The following is a 16,385-nucleotide window of genomic DNA, read 5'->3' as shown; positions in this document are numbered from 1 at the left end:
AAAAAGAAAGAAGGGTGGAGAAAAGTTGAAGAATGAAATCTCTAACAAAAAAAACGTAATGAGTGAATTTCTGCGTGAGTTTGATAATTTTTGGTGTGTATGTGTATTGGTACAGACTACAGAGTCGTGGACTTCTCTTTCTAAAATTTCTATAAAATATTATATGAAATATTATATGGTTATTGAAGGTGTACTAAGAGAAAAAGATACATTTCTTTTTATGATTTATGAAATATTATTATATGGTTATTAGTTTTTTTAGATGGAGTTATTACTTTGAAACATTATTATATGGATTTATGAAACGCGTATTGTATTAACACAAGTACAAATGTAACTTTTTCTCTATATACTACATTTTGCAATATAATTTTTATGTACTAAAGCCTTACTTCCTCCGTGTTTTTATTCTTGCTACATAGAGAAAGTGGGGGGTTTTTAAGAAAGGTAGAGAGAGAAAGTAGGGGACCACCACTTTTTGAATAAAAAAACATTTATTAAGGAAAAAGTATGAGTATTTTAAAAGAGAATGTGGGGGACCACCAACTTTTTAATAGTATTTTAAGATTTTTATGGTGAAAAGGAATCCATTTATGATATGTAGCATCTATTATGACATTTCCATTTAAGGGAAATGTAGCATCTATAAAAAAACGGAGGAAGTATATTTTACGACTAAACTATAACATATTTAAAGTATAAAGCCTACACTAAGAACTTTCAACTTTAATTTTTTTTCAAACTGATAAATAATTATGGCAAAATGTTACCGTACACCTAGCGTGTATAAAAAACTAGTATTCTAAAAAACAGGACCATGCAAAAAGTAGAAAATATATAGACCGTGTCTTTGGTCTGCGATTTTGACAATGTATTTATAATAATATTATTATAAAAAGTGAATTTTATATGATAATTTGAAAGGAGGAAGTTATGGTAGGACACTCTTCCCATTAGTTGAAAAAAGTTGTCTGCATTTCATATCTTTCTCTCTCCTCTTTTTAGCTTGTCTCATGAACTAAAGAAGAAACAGCTTCAACTAGTTACAATCCCCATTTTTAATTTTTAACAAGAACCCAACAAAATTATGGAGCAAGTTATTTCCGCAATTGGGTTTTCTCTCTCTTTGATTTTGGTGTTCACTTTTTTTCACAATGCTTCTGCTAATGATGAAGGTTAATCTTTTTCTCTCCTGCTCTAATTTTCTTAACATAATAGAGTTTTTCACTAGAAATTGATAACTAAATTGTCCCAACCTTTGTGAACTTATTTACCATTGATGTTTAACATTATGATAATAAAATTTATCTATCTACAATTGTTTATGCCAATTTTGTACCAAGTACGCAAAAGGAAAAGGGAACCAACAACGAGATCTTTACACTATGGCAATCAACATTAACGGATAAATTAAATATGTAAAGGAAATAAAATAATAAAAAGACAAATGAATTGTTGACGCGGAAAACCCAAATGTTGGGAAAAACCGCAGGTGATGCTCTTGATCACCAATCCACTAATATGCCGACGGTGTCATACAAGGGTAGAATACAATATCAAGCTTTCTTGTGCCACTATGGAAAATATTAGAGTAGAGAATAAAGAACATGAATGTGTGCGTGGAGAGAGAAGTAGTAGAAGAGAAACTAGGGTTACATTGAACTACATATATATATATAGGTGGGATATCTTTCAAAGATGCTTCCAAACTCCCTTGAAGATAGGTAGTGCCTTGATTATCTCTAACTTCCTCCTTATTTTACTCCAACAGTTATACCCAAAGTCAATGCCAATCACATGATTCTTGCTAACTGATATTTAATTCCTTCTTTGCTAATATGAAATTTTCCGGGCCCAACAACAATGTCATAATATTTTGTTCATTTTATCATCATAATAGCTCAATTTAATTTGTACTGAATACTTCCTCAAAGTTGGTATGTTTTGACTATCAACTCAAAAACATAACAAATTACTTGGGAACTGAGAGAGCAATTGGTAGATGGTGGACTCGTTTTCTATTAAAATGGTAGACACGAACCAAAATGCAACCTAAAAAACATAAAACACGTGAAATTAATGTATATTAACTATTCTCCAATGAACATATGAAACTAATATACATCAACTGTTTTCTAATAAACATCGATCTCGACGATTCTCCTTTGTTAACCTTTATCTTTATGTTTCTTAGTTTGTTTATTTCAGATATTTCTTTGTTTATTTGTTTTATTTGTCTCTTCATTAGGTTGAGTGGTTGTTCATCAGATATATTCTCTTATTGTTCATTGCTGATTCAGATGTTCATTGAGTCTCGTATGTTGTTCTTTTATTCTACTTTCATTTTCATGTTGCTTAGTTTGTTCATTGAGGATGTTGTTTTGTTCATCGTATTATGTTTGTCACTACATTGAAAGATGAAGCAAATACCTTCAATGGTTCATAAGTTAAGTGGCGTATTCCTTCTACTGCCAATTGTTTTGGGATGGAACCTCACTTGGGATACATAGGTGTGCTTTTCACTCCTCTATTGCCAACTATTAGTTTGAGCATCTGATTGAGTTTGTAAAGCTTGGGTTGGGCAATACACATTGAACTTTCTAAGCCTTTGTTTAGTGAATAAAACCAATGATAATCTCTTTTCAACTTTTTTCTTGTTTTGCTTCCTGATTAATATGTCGTCAAAAAATTGCATCAAGCGTTTAATATCATCGATGAATCGTCCTGAGTGGACAAATTGCTTTCTAAAAATAAAAAACTGATTATAGGACAAAACAATGATAACTTAGTTGGAACATGAAGAACTACAAGATCTCCATGGCGGAATATGTTCAAGGACAAAGTGATTAGTTGTTATGATTTGCTTGTTACAACTATAGAGGACAAGTATGTCAATAGTATGAGTCATTGAAATGTTGTTGCAATAACTCTAATAGGCGCACGTAAGGAAGATGTCCGATTCCACAAGAATTTAGCGTGTCCATGGGGTATGAGCAACAATGTAGATCACAACTCAATATCTTATAGATTTAGAGACAATAGGCAATTTCTTTTGAGCACCAAGAAATGAGATTAGGACCTAGGAAGATGGCAGACCTTGTAGTTGATGGAATAGTGTCTGGATGGATAAGCCAGACCATAGTAGAATGCTTGGATTTTTGTAAGATCAAATCATGAGTAGACGCGCATGCCCTGCAAGTATATGGAAAAATTGAAAATACTTAACATCAACCAAATGAGAGGTAGAAGAGGAATGCATAGCATGAGGCAATGCATGTGATAGCAATGGAAAGGTGAACATTTGGATGCATCACTATAAGTTATTCCTGGCTGAAACTCACTTCTGCTTATACATTTGGTGCACCTTAGACCATTTTATAATGGAAACATTTGTTTAGAACATGATCATGCTATTTTGTCTATTCTATTCAGCGATGTGTGGTCTCTTCATTCACCGTAAATAAAAAAGGCTCCATATAGTCGAAAGTTATGAACAAGATATGGAAGCCAATCCTTATATATTCTAGATATTCTGATCGACTTTCCTCGATGCTGCTCATGGCATTTGCATAAGCATAATCACCTTTGATGATGGTTTTATGTCTATTACACAGTCAATGCATTATATGCGTTCAGATCCAATTTGGTTGATCCTAATGGAAGAATGGATAATTGGGAGTCTCACCTCGTTAGTCCTTGCACATGGCACCATGTCACATGCGTAGATGAAAGAGTCACCAAAATGTAAGTTGTACTACTATGACTGAATCCTATACTTGCTTGCAAAGTTTACTTATATTAGTATAGCTGATCAAGTTACTTAACCTTTTGTGTCAGTGAACTTGGAAATTCAGAGTTAACTGGTCAACTTGCTCCAGAACTTGGCCAGCTCCCATATCTCCAAGAATTGTAAGTTAAATTCTGACAGCATTTCTTCTACTAGCGGTTGTTTTTGCTGTTAAAAGAAAGCCCCACATTCGAGTTGGGGCTAGTTGTCCCATGTTGAAGAACAAGATAGAGGATGATCAACAACCCACCATATAAGGCTAGTGGGCTACTCCAACTATTGCCAAATGGTTTCATGATGGAACCTCACCGAGTCACCGGGCTTGTATATGTCCAAATTCTGAGGACATAGTGATGAGTTGAATTAAGATCTTTCAGAAAAAGAAAATGCACATACACTTTTGCCTCTTTTTATTTAAGGCATATTTTACACATCCCTTTATTATTTCTACCATACTTATTTCCCAACTATGGTGCATGATTCTCCTTTCCTTTTCATGGCAGGTCCCTCTTCAACAATAATATAAATGGTACAATACCACATGAGTTAGGGAATTTGGCAAACTTGGAGCGTTTGGATCTCAGTTCCAACAATCTTATTGGTCCTATTCCAGATACATTTGGAAATCTCACTAGTCTACAGAACTTGTATGAATGCATCCTCTCACACCTTTTGTTGCTAAACATACGGATTAATTTACCTCCTCGTTTATGTGACTTGTTGCACTGTAAGCTTTTGCAAATATTGCATTGGTGTCTGAATCATGATACTAATCACTGTCTACAACTAATTAAGATCTTATATTTTTAGTTTTTATCCACTCTTTTTCATATTGTCATGAAAGTCTGAGAATATACTTCTTTATTAACTTCTATGTACAACATGTACAGTGAGACACATATATGGCTTAAGCTTCTATAGATTATCTGCTCCTGCCAGAGGGGGTGTGTCTTTTTGTCAAAGAGAAAAAGAGGGGAAAAACAACAGGCTTTTAAGGTGTTGATTCTTAGTTACACTATTTCTTTCGGGCGTATCATTATGGTTATTGTTATTCTCGTGGATATACATGCTTAAATATTTATGTGTCAGCACACGTCCTTCTAGAATGAGAATTGTGCTTCGCTTGAATTAGACTTGTGCATGTATTCAGCATTTTCCAGACATCTTCTTTACCAAAATGTCTTTTATTAATTGAGATGTTCTGTCAGAGTGTTGCCTTGTGCCCTTGTCTTTCCTTAACAACCCTTGTGACATTATGATTGTTTTATAATGATAGGAACTTGAATAACAACAATTTGTCAGGAGAAATACCTAGGTCATTGACTGCTATATCAAGCCTGAACATCCTGTAAGTGATAAGTCGCTCTTTTCAAATCTATCAGGAAACTGACGTGGGTCACTAGTATACAGAGTTTTTCTAGGATTAGTTAGAAGAGGTATATAACTCTCTTACAGTGATTTGTCATTCAACCAGCTAACAGGAGATGTTCCTGTCAATGGATCCTTCTCAAGGCTCACCAATTCAAGGTCAATCATTTATCCTTTTTCCTTTCTCATGTCTCAAAATTTTTCGTGACATTGAGGTGGTTGGCATGTTTCCTTTTTTCAGTTTTACTGGCAATAATAATTTGAGGATGCCTGCCATAAGTCCTACGATTCAACCAGGTTTGCTTTTGCTATAGTATTACTCCCTCCACCCCCAAAGGATCGCACATTTGCTTCTTGTTTTTTTCACGGTGTCTAATACACATTGACCACAATTATCTTTAACTATGCAGTAATAAAATTATAAATACATTGAGACGACTCTAATAAGATCCACGTGAATATATCTTTTCTCTTATATAATCGTAAGAATAAATGGTCAAAGTATGTGAAGTTTGAGTGTTTGACTTTGAAAAAGCAAATGAGAAAACATTTGACGGACGGAGAGAATATAATATTATGGTGGTGATATCTTTGAATCCCTACGGTTTTCCCCTTTTGGTAAATGTCAAAGCATCTTGGTTGAGATTATTGCTTAACAAGGGATCTTATGAACAATTTTTCAGGAAGTAATGGCTCCATTGGAGCTATTGCTGGTGGAGTTGCTGCTGGTGTCACTCTGCTCATTGCAGCTTGCATAGTTAGCATTGCTTTGTGGCGACGTGGGAAACACCGAGATCATTTCTTTGATGTTCCTGGTTAGTGGAAATTCAGTTACAGCTTGTTGGGTTCATATTAGTACTACATTTGATATATCGGACTTTATTTTTTATTTCTTGAACACAGATGAAGAGCATCCAGAACTTCACCAGGGACAATTGAAGAAATTTTCCTTGCAAGAACTACAAATTGCAACGGATTCTTTTAGCCATGAAAACTTCATTGGTAGAGGTGGATTTGCAAATGTTTATAGAGGACGTTTGGCTGATGGCACCCTAGTGGCAGTTAAAAGACTCAAAGAGGAATGTGCTCAAGGTGGAGAAATCCAGTTTCAAACTGAGGTTGAAATGATTAGCATGGCTATCCATCGCAACTTGGTTCGTTTGTATGGTTTTTGCACAACGCCAGTAGAAAGATTGCTTGTTTATCCTCTGATGACTAATGGAAGCGTAGCCTCTTGCTTGAGAGGTATTATCTTTCTCTGTAATGGCCACCTACTGATGTTCTGTATAACTCTCTCCATAAATAGTTAGGCCACATTTGTTATGGAATTGAGTTTAAGTACTACAACTGTCCATCACAATTTAATCCCTAAAAGACGCTTAACTTAAAATGCACAAAGAATGTCTGGTTATTACTTCAATTAATTTTTAACAAAGGTTTTATTCTCTTAAATGTAGAACGCCCAGCAACACGTTCACCGCTTAGTTGGGAAATCAGGAAGCGGATTGCATTGGGAGTCGCTAGGGGGCTTGCTTATTTGCACGAACATTGTGAAACGAAAATCATCCATCGTGATGTGAAGACTGATAACATATTTTTGGATGAGGAGTATGAAGCAGTTGTTGGGGACTTTGGGTTGGCGAAACTTATGGACTACAAACATACTCATGTTATTACAAAAGTATGTGGCACAGTTGGGCATATTGCACCTGAGTATTTCTCCACTGGAAAATCTTCAGATAAAACTGATGTTTTTGGATATGGAGCTATGCTTCTGGAGCTCATCACTGGACAAAGGGCATCCCATCTTCTCCCACCAACTGATCAACAGGATATTACGTGGCTGGATTGGGTATGTACTTACTCCTTTTGCTTGATTAGCTATGAAGATGCTTTCTTATTTTTTTCATCTCAACCTGACTGCCATCTCCTCGTTGATGTTTCAAGTTAATATTATTATCATAATTACATAGTGATCTTCTTAGTATGCGATCTCTTCACCTTATTTTACTTGAACTTATCAAAACAGGACCTATAAAACTTATTAGAATAAATCTGAACTTATTAATACTTATTATATATGCATCTAATTCTAGGTGAAAGGAGTTTTGAAGGAGAAGAAATTGAAGGCATTAGTTGATGGTGATCTGAAGGGTAATTTTATTGAAGATGAGGCTGAACATTTGATAAAGATTGCTCTACTTTGTAGACATACTTCTCCAATAGATCGTCCGAAGATGTCAGAGGTGTTAGAATGCTTGAAGGTGATGGTTTGGGTGAAAGATGGGTGAGATGGGAGGAGGAAGAGATTACTAGTCACAAATTTAAACACATCCACCAGTCTAATATTGATCGTGTTCTTGACTCTACTTCAAACCAAGCACCTGATGAATTGTCTACTGGCAGATAATGTTTATATTTTCTTCATTTTTTTGTTGTTTGTATCTTTCAAATGTAATTATATTTCCAAGCCTTTGTATGTAAAAGCTCTTTTTGTATTGAAAAAAATTATTGTTCTAACTCATCATTTTGTTATTTAACATGATTCATATTCTCTTCCTTGTGAATGTGTAAGTCTACTATGTGTAAATTGAATCAAAAAATTTTGAGTAACATTTTTGTTACAAGGAGATAAGTGATTGAACTAAGGTAATCTTTAAGTACACTCCTTTTGTTTCTATTTTAACCCGGTTGAAGCGGCAACGAACTAACCGTAATGGCAATGCTCTCTTGTTCTCAAACTACATCATGGTGGTAGTACAAGGAAATGAGCAAAGGGATAGTTCCTAGCTTTTTTCTCATTTGCTTTTTGTTCTTCATGGATACAATGTCTTCGATATTAAATCCAAATACTTGACCCATAAATTCTTAATAGTATCAGGAAAAAAAACTACTTTTTGCCAATTAAACTAAGTTTCAGGTCTAATAAGGTGAAATCGGAGTTAATCAAGTTTAATAAGTATCGTTCAGATAAGTTCAGGTGAAGAGAACATATCCTAACATGTACAAATTATTTTACAGATGATAAAACATGCACTAAAAACTGTGTATAAAACAACCATTAAAAAAATTATTTTAAGTGTATTAATATTGTATAACCAAATATTACTTAATTATTTTTTTCTGAATAATTACCTAAGATATTCAAAGACAATAATTAAAAAAATCCATAGTCAGATTTGGAGTACGCTTTAGTTAAAGAAATCATTATTTCCAGCTTCATGTCAATAAACTAAAATAAAATACTTGTAGTACTAGTCAAATCAAAGAGACGTTATACATAAAGAAAGAAAGAAGAATTAAATGACCGCGTATGGCGCGTATTAGTGGCTAAATAAATAATGAATACTTAAGTTGAAGGAGTTAAGGTTGATAAAGAATACAAGTTGGCTGTCTTTCGTCTGAAGAGATTCAAAAATGGCTGTTTCTGGTAAATGGAGTCCTTTTTGTTTGATTTTGGTGTTGACTTACTACTATCACTATGCGTCTGCTAGTGTTGAAGGTTAGTTTCTCTCTCCTATCTCCTTTTACTATGGACTATAGCTAAGTAACTTGTGTTTGTTAGTTCATTGTCCACCTGTGAGTATTGAACTGGTGATGACGATTATTGTTGCTATTATGTGAAAGAGATTATTAGAAACAACAAGTCTTAGGAACAATTATAGTATTTACCATTATAAGCCCACCTACGGAGGGGTGTCAAAAACAGATTAGCCACGGGTCCACCCGCATCCGGTCTGTTCTGATATGACATAATTAGGTCTTCCAACTTATTCATTTCGATCTAGAATCAACCCAACCTAGTTGTATCCGGGCATATAAGAACCAAGCCCAATCTGTTACCAACTCAAACTTAATTCGAAACCAGTTAGATCCGAATTAAAACCAAAATCTAAACTCAATTTGCATCTGACCTAAAGTCAACGCGAATCCAAATAGACCCAACCCATTGTAACTCGACCCATATCAATCCATCCCATTACCAACCCAACATTATCAACCAAATATGTTTTGCTCATAACTTTAGTTGATGTTCTTAAATACTTCTATATAAGATATTAAAAAATTGTTATTATTAAAATATGTGGACATATTTGATAATATGATCTGACCCAAGTCCATCGGAACACCACATAAGCCGACCGAAGTCCATCCGAATCCAACTTGATTTGCACAAACCCATTTAGAACCGGACTTATATCTACCCAAAATCGATTTGAGCCGAGCTGAAATGGTCCCACCCATACGCAACCCACACTTGAGTATATGTTGGTCGGGCTTGACCCGATCTAAGTGGCTCCGGCCCAACCCACACTCGATCCGAAAAGGTTTGATCCAGTATGATCAGACCGAACCGAAACACATCCAACCCAACTCGGCCAACCCAAACCCACTCGGTAACCCAGATTGACTCCCCTAGACCTACCCAATGTCAGTGTTGGGAGTGCTATTCTTTTGTGCTATAAATTATAATCGCTAATTGAGTATCTATTCCATATCACTATCAATTTTGATCTTTGTATTAGTTCATTTAAGTCCATGTATGTTGTGTGTATGTTGGTGTTTAATATGAATTCTTCATACTTTAATTAATTCAAGTGGACTCACAAACAGTGGCATGGGTGTGCCTAAGCTGCATAAGTGTATAACACACATGTGAGTTAGGAAATAGTTGTCTCACATTGAATAATTTGAGAGAGAACGACTAATATATAGATTGACAGATTACTCCACCTATTATCAATTGGTTTTAGGATGGAATGCTGACGAATTACTCAGATATGCATGACATAACGACCTTTTTGTGTGTAACTCAGGTGATGCTTTGTATACATTCAAGTTAAACCTGGTTGATCCTAGTGGAGTTACGACAAGTTGGAATGCTAGTATGAAGAATCCATGTCTATGGTATCATGTTACATGCAACAGTGATAACAGTGTTACTAGACTGTAAGTTGCCACAATTTGCTTTTAATAGACCTGGGGTTATTGGGCGTAGATATGCTCATATGCACACACCCTTATAGAGAGGAATGTGAGAGGATGTACCATGCTCTAGTCTCTAAATACACCTGTATCTGGTTAATGTACTTGTAAGTGGCACAAAATTGATTGTATGTTTGTCTACTTATTTGCTAATTTTTCACAGCTAATATTTTTTTAATCATCGATTTTTTTTATTATGAGGTTAGTGATCTTGGAAATGCTAATTTAAGTGGTCAACTAGTTCCAGCGCTTGTCAACTTTCCAATCTCCAATACTTGTAAGTTAAACTCATAAATTTACCAGAAGACATTCTCATATTTGGGCTGTATTATATTTATCTAGGACATATTTATTAATGATGTTATAGATCAAAATTGTTAATATTTTTTTATTCTTTGCAGAGAGCTCTTTAGCAATAACATAAAGGGTACAATACCACATGAATTGGGAAATCTAACAAACTTAGTGAGCTTGGATCTCTATTTCAACAATTTAACTGGACCTATTCCTAACACATTGGGCAGGCTCACAAGATTGCGATTTTTGTATGATTCAATGCATCTTTTTTTAGGACGTCTTCACTTCTTTTCAACCCTCATATCTCATCCTATAAAACCACTTATAAGCTTAATCTTTTCTATTATTTTTGTGCAATAATAGGCGGCTGAACAACAACACATTGTCAGGAGAAATACCAAGATCATTAACTACTATCACAACACTGCAAATTGTGTGAGTTTCAACCTACCTTGTTCGTTTTCTATGAAAATTGATCTTAAGAGGAACAAAGGAAAACAACCCTTATTGTTATCCGAGTGTTTAGCAATTGGCCAGTTGTTGGCTATATTATACTCCATCCGTTTCATTTTAATTTACTCATTTTATTTTGGAACCAAGGAGAAAGTACAAAAGTATGAGTGAGAAACTGAAAAAGGTGGAGAGAAACAAAAGGGTGGGTTGAAATATTAAAAAATGAATGACATGGGTGGAAAAGGAGGAGAAACTAATGTGATATGTTACCAAAAATAAAAAAACAACAGTGTGTAGATTAAAAAAATGGATTAAAAAAGAAAGTGTAGATTAAAAAGAAATAGAGAGAGTATTATTAGTTTGTGTATTTTTTTTTTTTTTAACTATGGCTATATATGAAGTAAAAGTGATTGGTAAATTTAGTTACTGATGTTGGTTGTCTAGTGCAAATAAATTCAAAAACTGAGAGCCGATCGAAAAAAGCTATTAAAACATTACTTGAAAAGTCATTTATAAAATATTTTTTTTGATTTCTTAACAACATGAAAAAAAAAACTACCAAAAAATCATATACCAAAAACACCTCCACTTTTAGGGTGCGTTCTCTTTACCTTAATAAATTAAGTTTCAGGTCCAATAAGTTCAGATAAGTTCAGATAAGTTTCAATCAAGTCCAATCAGGATAATAAGTTTCAATCAGGTCTAATAAGGTCCAATAAGTTCCAATCAGGTGCAATAAGTTCCAATCAGGTCCAATAAGTTTCAATAAGGTCCAAATAGTCAATGATCAATAAATATTTATATTATTGTCCATTATTTTATTATTCATATAACTATTTGTTGATTATGTTATTATTAGAATTTTATTAAAGTACAACAATGATTATATCATATTATACTTGTATTATTGTCTATTATTTTATTAAATATTTATATTATTGTCTATTATTTTATTATTCATATTACTATTAGCTGAATATGTTATTATTAAATTTTTGAATTAAAGTAGCACAATGTATAATATTATACTTGTAATTTTGTCTATTATTTTATTATTCATATTACTATTAACAAGACTATTAGATATATTAGTGGTGAAAGTTTGGATAGACAAGTATATAAATAGTATATTTTTTTTTTGTTAAAATTACTTATCGTAAGAGATAATTAATAATAAATATTTTTTTAAAGGCTAAATTTTAATAATTATTATTTCATAATAACTTTTGAGGAGTAGTACGTTAGGGGTAATATTTATGTTATAACTCATCAATAATTTTGTCTAATAAGGTCAAATAAGTTCCAATTAGGTCCAATAAGGTCTAATAAATTTCAATCAGGTCCAATAAGTTCCAATAAGGTTCAATTAGGTCCAATAAATTGAATCAGGTCTAATAAATTCAGTTCAGGTTTAATAAGTTCAGTTCAGATAAGTTCAGTTCCAATAAGGTGAAAAGAACACACCCTTATTTTGAAAGAGGTCCACTACACAAAGAAGCAGTGGAAGAAAAAGTGGAGGCGGTGGTAGGATTGAAGATCCAGCGTGGCTAGGGCTGAGCGAAAATTCTGGGTACTCGGACCTGGTCCGGACTCGTCGGGTTCGACCCGATTCAACTAGGTGAGGGTCCAAAAAAGGATACTCGATTGCATACGATTCCAAGTGATCTAGATAGTATTTTTTCGGACCCGATACCTGTTGGGTACCGGTATAACTAGTTTTTGGCCTGGCTAACCGGTGGAACTGCCTCTAAAACCAGGTATCCGGTACATGTAATTGGTTTTTGGCATATGTGAGGTGGTCATATGGCTTAAATATAATTAAGTAAAAAGTTGCAAGAGTAACGAATTAGTAGGCCTTTCGACCCATTTAATTGTGTTTTGAATTTTGTAGCTCAATTGATCCATTTTGTAGGTTGTTAAACTAACAATTGGGTACCTAGTTCTAAACCTGGTAGACTGGTACCCAACGGTTCCAACTCAGGGTCCAAAAGTTTAGTATCCAATTGGATATGAGACCCGCCAATTCTGATTATGGGTCCGGCTCTACGAAATGGTGAGTGGCGACGGGTTGAGAGACGCCATAGATGTCGAAAATCAAGGCTTTGAGAAGTCGACATCTTGAAGGAAAAATTTGGCTATGATACCATATGCAATAGTTGAGAATACGACTTATATATAGAGAGAGAATGTCCTGATTACAAGAGATTTATACTCTTATAGTTATTTTTACAAAATGTGGATTTTCGCAGTGATTTATCATTCAATCAGCTATCAGGATCAGTCCCTCTCAATGGATCCTTTGCGTATTTTAATCACACGAGGTAAATATGATTCCTTCATATGTTACCAACATCTCATATTTTAAGGATTTTCAGGTGATACAAAGATTACCAATTCACCATGCTTTTTATTTGCAGTTTCACTGGTAATCCCAACTTGATATATTCTGGAGGAAATACAAGTAATCAAATCCAAAACACACCAGGTTCATCTACAGGTTTTTCCTTAACAATGTGATTTTATATCATTGTTAGTTCTCCAAGTTTATAATTTTAATAATATATTAAAAAAATATTTAAAAAATAATTAAATATACATTGAATTGAAATTTTTCTACATGCTTATATATACGTATATTAGAAATGATAATAGAAAAAATGGAGTGAATTTCATTTTTTTTTTGTTTGAAGAGTTATACTTCCCTTACTTCTAAACTAGTTGCATATGCACGCGATGCGTGCGTCGACAATCTAATGTAGTTGTATACAAATGGACATATTTTTTTTTTTATCTAAAATTATTTTGATAGTAATGTAAATTATTGAGGTTCTTTTGTAGATGTTATTATCTTTTTAAATTAAAGGTGAATGATTTTTAACTGTTCAATACCGTCACTGTAAAAGTTGGTCGATAGTTTAATCATTTTCTTTTCAGCGACTCTAGTATAGTTCTTTAAAAATTATAAATGTTAATAAACCATATTGTTTGAACTTTGTAAATATGAAATATTATGTTATCACGATATATTGCTTTTTTTTTGTTAAAGATTCTAATTGATTTTGTGAATTGATTGTGTCAATCTAGTTTTTCAAGTTATTAATGGTATTACATATTCCATTTTTGACCTACTTATATGACAAGTTTCATTATTGATTCTCATTTTTCAATTTTTTATTAAAAGAAAATAATTGTTTTAAATTATTAGAGGATATTTTAGTCACTTCAAAAGAGAACACCGCACCTCCTCCCTTTACTTATATAATAGAGATAAATGCAAAACTTTCACCTTTATGTTTGCCAGCACATAACATTGACCATTTATATATCTAATTATCTATTAGTATAAAAGTTGTTAGTTTGTTAACTTAAATTGAGACTAATCGTATAACATCTTACATGATAATATTTATTTTTTATATATTGTTGAAAATATGTACTCGGAGGTATATTATGAATAACGTCAAAGTGTTGTATTCAGTGGCAGAGCCAGAATTTTAAAGTTGGGGGTGCACGACGAAGACAAAAAATATACAATTATTCAAAATTTTACAACTCAAAAAACATTGCTTAATATTCACGGTCATACATCTCAAACTAAGAAAAATATTACATAACTGATAAATAAAAATCACATTTATCCTTTAAAAAAAAACACATTTATAAAATCATCATATAAATTAATTAACAATACCTAATTTTATACTTTCATTTCAATTACTATTATTATTTGATAAATAAGATATTACCATCATATAATTAATTTGATAAATTAACAAAACCAATACCTAATTTCATACTCTTATTTCAATTCTAAAACTTAACAAAGTACATCAATCACAAATTTGCAAATTCAAATAATTATGCAAATATCCCAATTAATATCAATCAAATAAGATTTTTAATATAAAACATAGAAAATCCATAATGTAAAAAAATTATTTTTTTTTCAAAAACCTGACGACGTGGATATAAGTTGAATAGCGATGGTCGACTAGTGGTTGTTTGTTAGTTTTCGGCATGTGCGTTGGGCGGCGCGTGGGCTGTGGCTCGGTGGCTGGATTGGCTGCGACGCTGTGTGAGAATGCGGTGAGTTTGAGTCCGTTGAAAGTTGCAGTGAATGAGGAGGAAAAATTTTGTGAGTAAGTGAATATATTAGGTTTAGAAAAGGAACATTTAATTTTTAAAATTGAATTTATTTTGTATTGGTAGATGTACAAAGATTAAAGCATGGGATTGTTAACTGTGGAAATGGCAGACAACTAGACAAGTCACAATGACTTTTCTGTTTTCACTTCCTAGCCTTTGGAGTTTGGACTCTCACTCCTGTCAGGACATCAGGCTGCCAACGATGTAGATTACATTTTATCTTCTTTTTTTTCTTTTTTAAACCAAAAACCTTATTTTTTTAAAATTCGGGGGGTCACGTGCATTCCCATGTCCTATATTGGCTCCGCCATTGGTTGTATTTAGTTTATAATAGAGGAAATATTTTATTTCAATTTCTTCTTCTATTACATATAAGGCAACAATTTGACATGAACACCTAAAAGCTTATCTTTTTTCCATAGATGTGTTACCTATAAATAATTAATATGAGTTTTCGATTTTTATTATACATGTACTAAAGAACAGAACAAATGATATATTATTATCTCATCTAGGTAATATGGTGAGATGTTTTTTCTTTATCTTTTTGTTTTTATGATATTGTAACTAAATTGAAAATTTGTCAACTAGGAAATGGAATTATGCGGCGTACAGGATGGCTCATTTACTTCCCTTTAGTTGTTCTATTAAAACTTGAATTGGCAACAGTTCGAAGATAAATGTAATTTGTAGAATGTATTCCTTCATATGTTTGTAATTTTTTAAATTTTTTCCTTGAATAATGTTAAAATGGGTATCAATTCTTTACATGCGTCAAAGTTCAAATTAATTCCATAGGTACCGCCCACGCAGGACAGCTCGCAAGAAAATTATTTTTTTTTGTTTTAAAATTAACCGCTACTCAAAGTAGCGGTTATTAGAGTAAATTGCTACCTAGAGTAGTGGTACATGAGAATAACCGCTACTCTAGGTAGCAGTTCTATGTAGGCAGCAACTGGAACTTTGGCATTCATGAACCGCTACTCGAAGTAGCGGTTTATATGCACACAAACCCCAACCAGAGTTGCTTTCCCATAACTGGCCAAAATGCCAGAAACATTACGAAATAGGCTCTCCAACCTACAATTCCAGCACCAAATCTCTCCAATTTCATCCAACACCATCAAGTTTATCCAGACATCAATCATCAAACACCAAGTTCATGCAAATTTGAATTTATCCAAGAATTTATTAATGATGAATAGAGATCAAGAAAATGACATATAATGATAGATCAATCACAAACATAGTTTAAAATGTAATATCGTGTTAACTAACTAACTATACAAACAACAAATGAAAGTGCTAAGCCCCATCTTCTTCTTTTGTGTAGGTCTAGATGAACTAG

The 16,385-nt window shown here is 33.2% G+C and overlaps 1 protein-coding gene and 1 pseudogene across 1 annotated transcript; both read left to right on the top strand.

Moving 5' to 3' along the window:
• Positions 1–943: 943 nt before the first annotated feature.
• LOC104905769 (BRASSINOSTEROID INSENSITIVE 1-associated receptor kinase 1) lies at positions 944–7,714 on the top strand. Its single transcript, XM_010694399.4, is given in 12 exon segments — positions 944–1,175; positions 3,615–3,744; positions 3,838–3,909; positions 4,291–4,434; positions 5,064–5,135; positions 5,243–5,314; positions 5,397–5,452; positions 5,839–5,970; positions 6,059–6,400; positions 6,613–7,007; positions 7,252–7,399; positions 7,402–7,714. Coding segments are annotated over 12 exon segments (1,815 nt in total). The 5' UTR covers positions 944–1,087; the 3' UTR covers positions 7,566–7,714.
• A 789-nt stretch (positions 7,715–8,503) lies between these two features.
• On the top strand, positions 8,504–15,805 carry LOC104905800 (leucine-rich repeat protein 1-like; annotated as a pseudogene).
• The last annotated feature ends 580 nt before the right edge of the window (positions 15,806–16,385 follow it).

The sequence above is a fragment of the Beta vulgaris genome, chromosome 1 (genome assembly GCF_026745355.1).
Source record: "Beta vulgaris subsp. vulgaris cultivar EL10 chromosome 1, EL10.2, whole genome shotgun sequence".
NCBI lineage: Eukaryota > Viridiplantae > Streptophyta > Magnoliopsida > Caryophyllales > Amaranthaceae > Beta > Beta vulgaris.
This window is presented reverse-complemented; position numbering and strand designations above follow the sequence as displayed.